Genomic DNA, 6,770 nt, shown 5'->3' on the forward strand with positions numbered 1-6,770 from the left:
AGCACTAAATAAAATAGACAAAAATTTCAATTGTTGGCATTTATGTTCTAACGGTGCTAAGACAACATGTGTACTAATGAACACAATAGATAAATTCCTTAAATGTACCTAGTGCTTGGGAAAGAAAGAAAGCAGGTTGGTGTGGTTTTGAGACCAGAATGAAAGGACAGTCCCTGTAGATAATGAATGCTTGGGTCAGGAAGATGGGGGCTGATGCAAAAGAAATTAAAATGCTAATACCTCCAGTGCACTTTACCCTCCTCCAGAATGTTGCCAAGATTGCCTGGGTCCAGGGAATTATTCCTTCCAGTAAGGAGTTGCTAATGAATACCTCCTGGGCAGCTCCCTTCCTGACTACACCCCAGGATGGCTCCTTTCCCTGTCCTTGGTTACTCCACCTTTTGGTCTAGTAGGCAAGATAAGAGGAAGAGGGGGCGTGAGAAGAAAGGAAATCTGAAATCTATAAAAGGGGAAGGACGCTCCCACCCCCTCAGGCACCAGCTTTGGGCCCCATCCTCTATGGAGCTCCCCCCCCACACACACACACTGTGTTCCACCCTTTAAATAAAACTTTTTGTGCTTGCCTCAATGTTTCTCAGGTGTTCAGTCTTCAACATAAGGGGATTTGGAGGGCATGGGGGGCAGATGGCACACAGGAACCTGATCCTGATTTATTTTCAATATGGTATCATCTCTGTTTTCAGTTGGACAGAGTGAGCTGAAGAACAACAGGGTTTGGAGACAAAAATGCAATAGGGCTGGACTCATGGTGGGCTTTGCAGGCCATCATAAAGGCTCTGGCTTTATAGTCTGAATGAAATGAGGAGATACTGAGCTGTTAAGGCCGATGAGCAACCATGTCTCAAGTAAATATTCTTATAAGATTACTACAACATGAGATCTCAGAACTAAAGAAAATTATTGGTAACCTTGATTTTTCTTCCCTTTAGACACCTGAAGAATTACATAATTTGTTTGGTTAAGTGGAAAGTTCTGAAACTTACAATACTGTTAGGTAAAGAACGGATTCAAATATGTAAAACGAAAAGGTATACAAATCATATAAAAATGTGCCAGGATATCATGAAATTGTTTAAGAAATTAAAATATAGGTGGAATGACTCCATCTCTCCTTTTTTTCCCAGAAGAGTCTCCCTCCTTTTCAGCTCCTGATCCTCACTTCACTCCTGCTTTGTCCTCCAGATCTCAACACATTTGCCTCCAGGAACATTCTGAGATTAGCCATTTCAGAAGACACATTATCCCCTTCTCTGTGTCTCAGCCCACCTGGAGCTAGAGGTTTAAGGATAAAGGAAAAGATACTGTATCTCAAAGGAAACTCCCATGAAATACTGGAATACAAAAAGCACCCAAGAATAACTGTAATTTCTGTGCAGCAGGTGCTTGGCCCTCACCTTTGTGCAATGCCTTTGTAACAGCAGAACAATGTGCAAGCACAGAGAACACTGGTTGAAAAGTGTCCTGCTCTACCTCTAGTCCAGCCCCTAGAAACCATTCAGTATGTATAGATATACATACTGATACCCCACACCAACAGATTGCTTTCTCTCCCTCTGAAGACAGCCTCCATTGTCCCTTGAATGAGTATTCCTTGATTTACCAAAAAAGTGTCTCTTGAAATTGCCCCCATTCTCCCTTTAATGTGTATCTACTTCCTAAATAAACCTCTGTCTATGCCTTTAACTGCCTCGTGCTAAAATTACTTCTACCAAGTATGCCAAGAACCCTGTGGGTTCTGAGTTGATTTTCTCCTTCTCTCTGGGAATTCCAATGAAGCTTCTTTAGAGACATGTTTTCTCTTGTAACAAACTTACTTCATTTATTTGCTGTAAAGTTTCTTTCTTTTTTTTTTTAATTGGTTGCTCAAGACAATACAATGATCTTGACATATCATACATTTGATTCAAATGGTGTATGAATTCTCATGTTTCCATGTGTACAGATTGCAGGATCACATTGGTTATACAGCCACATATATGCATACAGCAATACTAGTGTCTGTTGTATTCTGCTGCCCTCCCTATACCCCTCTCCCCTCTCCCATCACCTCTCTCTACCCAATACCCTGTGACACATTTCTTTCTCTTTATTTTCTTCCCCCTCACACCATCATATATATATTTCATATAATTATGAGGGTCTCCTTCCATCTTCTGTGCAATTCCCCTTCTCCCTCCCATTCCCTCCCACCTCTCTTCCCTGTTTCGTGGTAATCTTCTTCTCATGCTCTTTTTCCCTACTCTGTTTTGAGTCACCCCCCTTATATCAGAGAAGACATTCGGCATTTGTTTTTTAGGGACTGGCTAACTTCACTTAGCGTAATCTGCTCTAGTGCCATCCATTTCCCTGCCAATAAGTATTTATACAAGCATCCTCAGTACCCGTCTCCTGGCCGTCATCCTAAGGTTGGGGTGGGAAACTTCTCTAGCCCCAGGGCTGCTATAAGGCTACATTGTGATTGGCTGAGTTAGTAATCAAAGGTTAGTGCCACCTGGTTGGACCCAGGGAAGTCAACATAGTTTTTCTTTGGCTGGGGGTTCTGTTTGTGGCCTCTGGTCAGTAAGGGGTACTTCTTTGGATGGTCAAAGCCAGGACTATAACAAAAACCCTTCCTTAGAACTGAAATTAAGTCTTCAGCCTGAGGCTTAGGTCAGGTCTAATCCTGCAGAGAACTTGAGTGTTTTCTTAGCATTTATGACTCTAGACAACCACCATAACTGAAATAATAATAATGATAATTTGAGGCAGATCATCAACTTAAATGTAAACATATTCTACAAGGGGAAAAAATAGGAAAACAACCTCACAATCTTGGAGTTGGTGAAGATTTCTGAGACAGGATACAAAAGGCACTAACCATAAAAGGAAGTGGAATGATCTGGAAATTAAAAAGTAAAAGTTTCTGTTTTTCATCATCAAAGAACCCATTAAGCCACACATTGAAATACATATGTCTAATAAAGGAATTATAACCAGAATACATAAAGACCTCTGTAGCTTGGTCAAAATAAAAAGATGAGCCAGGTTTGAAGATGAGAACAAAGATCTCACAAAAGAATGGAATGTGTGGAGTGTCCAGCAAGCTGGTAAAGGGTGATCAAGATCATCAGGCATCAGAAATAATTCCTATGACTTCTATGATAAGTGTCAACAGGGCTGGGAATGAAGCTCAGTGGTAGCGAGATTGCCTAACAGAAGGCCTTGGAGTTTATCCTCCAACACTGCAAGAAAAGGAAAGGGAGAAAGAATAAAGGAAGGAAAAAGAGAGAGGACTGGGGGGGGAGTGGATAAAGGAATAATTCATTAAAAGGGCAAATGATACAAACATAAATATGTGATGTCCTAGCTCTTTAAAAATTTTACAAAGGTTTAGAATTTTCGTTACATCAAACTGGGTGATATTATGACTGTATAGAACACACATAATAAGTTCTGGCCTGGCCTGGCCTAAACCAAATCAACAGGTAGGTGACCTGGAGAGGACTCTTCTCTGGCTCCACTGGGACAGGCTTGAACCTGCGCTACTTCAGGATGCACAGCCTAGGGGAGGGGCCCAGATTCCCTGACAGGCAGTGTGAGTGTGCTAGGCCCCTGGGAGCCCATGACTGGGGCTCCCATGCCCATGCCCACAGCGCCCCCCCCCTCACTGGTTCACAATGGTCTGCTCCGTTGCCTGGTGCAGCTTTATATTCCTGACCAAAGGCCTGAGTGTCCATAGCCTCTTTTGGCTGGGCACGGTGTGGTTGTGGAGGAAATAGCCAAAGTAGCCTTAGCGTGATGGAGGGGCACCAGGTGCCCCTCAGCCATACTTGGGAGTGGTCGTGGAAGAAGTAAGCAGGGTTGTGGTGGGCCTTGTCTGAAGACATGGAAATACACCCTATTCCTTATGGCTGTCCGTGGGAGTTGGGGATACGTACAGCTATTGGATTTTTTGTTGTTATCTTGTTTTTGTGGAGAAGTTTTCAGTCTGTGAGAAGCAGGCGTTACTTGAGAAGAGAAAAAAAGCTTGCTCTAAAACTTTCTGAAATAATTGAGGAAAAATGTAGACTACTTGAAAAAGTCAGTCTTGTTCAAAAAGAATATGAAGACTTAGAGTCATCTTTAAAGAATGCCATTTTGGAGAAGGAGTCAATACAAGTGGAAAATTTGGAGGCAATATACACAAACCTGGAGAGGTCCATATCTAAATTTGAGGATGAAATACTCTTTCTAGAAAAAGAGCTAAAAGAAGATAAAACTAAATATTCTCAACAGAATGAATTGATAGAGTATATATCAAAAACGATTACGTCCCTAGAAGAGGAATTAAAATCCGTCAGATCACATATACCTGAAGCTGCAACAACCTTAACAATATTTCAACTGAATGCAGAAGGATTGAAGGTACCAATCAAAGAAGTTTCAAATGAAAATTCCGAAGTTTCAAATGAAAATTCCAAACTCCTGGAAAGTCCGAAACAGCTTTTACATGAAGCAGAATTATGGGAAGAAGAAGTGAATGGCCTTAATAAACAGAAAACAATACTGGAAGACCCCAAAGAACATGAAGAACAAGTTCTAAGAGAGAAAGAAAATCACATTAAGTCTCTGTCTGAACACTTGCTGAAAGATTGGGCTCCTGTGCTTGAAGAAGATCTAACAGACGATGATAACTTGGACTTGGAAATGAAAAGTGAATCAGAAATCAGTGCTAACTTAGAGGATCAGCCAAATGGAGATTTGAAGAAACAGCTTTATGCTGATAAGTTAAATTCCTCTTTTAAAATCTTAGAAGGAGAAAGAAATCAAGTTTTTACTTTAGTATCTGAAGTTGTTGAAACAAAGGAAGACCTTACAGAAGAGATTAAAAATCTGAAGACAGAACAAGCATCTTTGCAGTCCAAAAATACACAACTTGAATAAAAAAAAAAAAAATTAAACATACACGATTTCTTAGAATTTAAAAAAAAAAATTAAACATACACGATTTCTTAGAATTTAAAAAAAAAAAAAAGAAAGTGAGAATCAGCATCTTGAGCAGAAACTTAAAAACTTAAACTCACTGTTGAAATATATGAAGCCATTGTAAGGAAACTCCAGAGGAAAGTAACAGAAGAGGAAAATGACCCGGTAGTGCAAGAGGAGAAACTTTTCAAAATGGAGGAAAACATCAGCCAGGCCAGTGAACAGCTTAAGACCTATAGAAAGCAGGTCAAAGACCTTGAAGAAGAATTAGAGAGAACCACTTATTTTTATCAGGGGCAGATTACACACTATGAGGAAAAAGCACAAAATAATGAGTGGGCAGCTCAGAGGGCTGAAAGATACCTCAATGATTTAGGGAAACAAGAGGCTCACGACAGTCAAAACTTCACCAAAAATGAGTTTAAATTTAAAAAAGATCCTTCTGCACTTCAGGTTTCAAATACAGCCATTGGCAGAGAGCATTTCCCAAATGGTCCCTCACCATTGGGTGGACCTTCATCTGAAATGAGAGCTCCACTTCTGGGAAAGGAGGGTCCATTCAGACTCTCACCTTTGCTTCCAGGGGTAGGAGGAAGAGGCTCAAGAGGCCCAGAGAATCCTCTGGGCCCTCAAATTATCAATGAAAGAAGAGAATCCGGCTATGATGGGATAAGTGATCATCAGAGAGTGCCTGATAACATTAGGCCCCTGTCATCTCCATGGGAACAGAACCCTAAGATGATGATGGCTCCACCAGGCCCACCGTATTGTGATCTACGTCTTCCTCTACCAAGGCAAGATGGATGTTACTCTAATTATGGTGGACCATCGGGACCAGCAGAACTCAGAAGTTCTCCTCTGCTGCCTTTGGATCAAATGGATGGGCCTATGTTTTCTGAAATGGAATCCAGTAGAAATGATTCCAAAGTGGATCTTGATAATTCCAATGTGCCCGATTCATCTCTCCGGGCTGAAAACCAAGAAACTGCCTCTGGCTTTGCTTTCTCACCTTTCCCTCCAGTCAGAGGTCCATTGTTTCCAGTGGATCCAAGGAATCACTTCATGAGAAGAGGACCTTTTTTTCCTCCACCTCCTCCAGGAAACATGTATGGAGCATCTCGAGAATATTTTCCATGGGGCCCACCACCCCCTCCATTCCCAATGGAGCCATGGTGTTTTCCTCATTATCTCCCCCCAAGAGCTGAATTTCCCCCCCCTCCCTCCGGTGCATTCCGAAAGTAGAAGTGAGTTCCCCTCAGGGTTGAGTCCACCTTCAAATGAGCCTGCTACCCAACATACAGAACCACAACAAGAAACTTGACAATATTTTTTATCTGACTTCAAAAGTGATCTCTCATTTTTACTGCTTTTACTCAAATGATTATACTTTTAAATGATTAAGCTTCCAATTGAAGCTTAATGGAATTATAATTGTTAGAATTGTATTTTATAAATAAAGATTATTTAAAAATTGATTTTATCAGTAAATTGTTTTTATTTTATTTTATTCTAGATAGAGTAAGTCAATTTGATTAATTTACTATTACATAAGCAACAATGGGAGTTCTATATACATAATCTTGAAGTCGGGGATTTTTAAAAATCCAATCAAAGTGTGTGCCTTTATGCAAAGAAATGTACGTATTATGATTGTAGCATATGTGAAAGTAACTATGCTTAATGAAAGATTTTAATTGATTTAAAGTTTTGTTTGTCATTGAGGATAATAATAAAAATCAGCTAGTTTTTCCATAAAAAAATAACCAGAGCATATTAAGAGTATAAAAGAAAACATGACTCTCATG

The 6,770-nt window shown here is 40.3% G+C and overlaps 1 protein-coding gene across 1 annotated transcript; it reads left to right on the forward strand.

Annotated features, from left to right (window-relative positions):
* Window positions 1-203: 203 nt before the first annotated feature.
* LOC113188052 (cTAGE family member 2-like) lies at window positions 204-6,286 on the forward strand. Its single transcript, XM_077797325.1, is given in 5 exon segments — window positions 204-309; window positions 3,814-3,869; window positions 3,871-4,942; window positions 5,048-6,189; window positions 6,191-6,286. Coding segments are annotated over 5 exon segments (2,472 nt in total).
* Window positions 6,287-6,770: the final 484 nt, after the last annotated feature.

Source organism: Urocitellus parryii, chromosome 1 (genome assembly GCF_045843805.1).
Source record: "Urocitellus parryii isolate mUroPar1 chromosome 1, mUroPar1.hap1, whole genome shotgun sequence".
In the NCBI taxonomy this organism is placed as follows: Eukaryota; Metazoa; Chordata; class Mammalia; order Rodentia; family Sciuridae; genus Urocitellus; species Urocitellus parryii.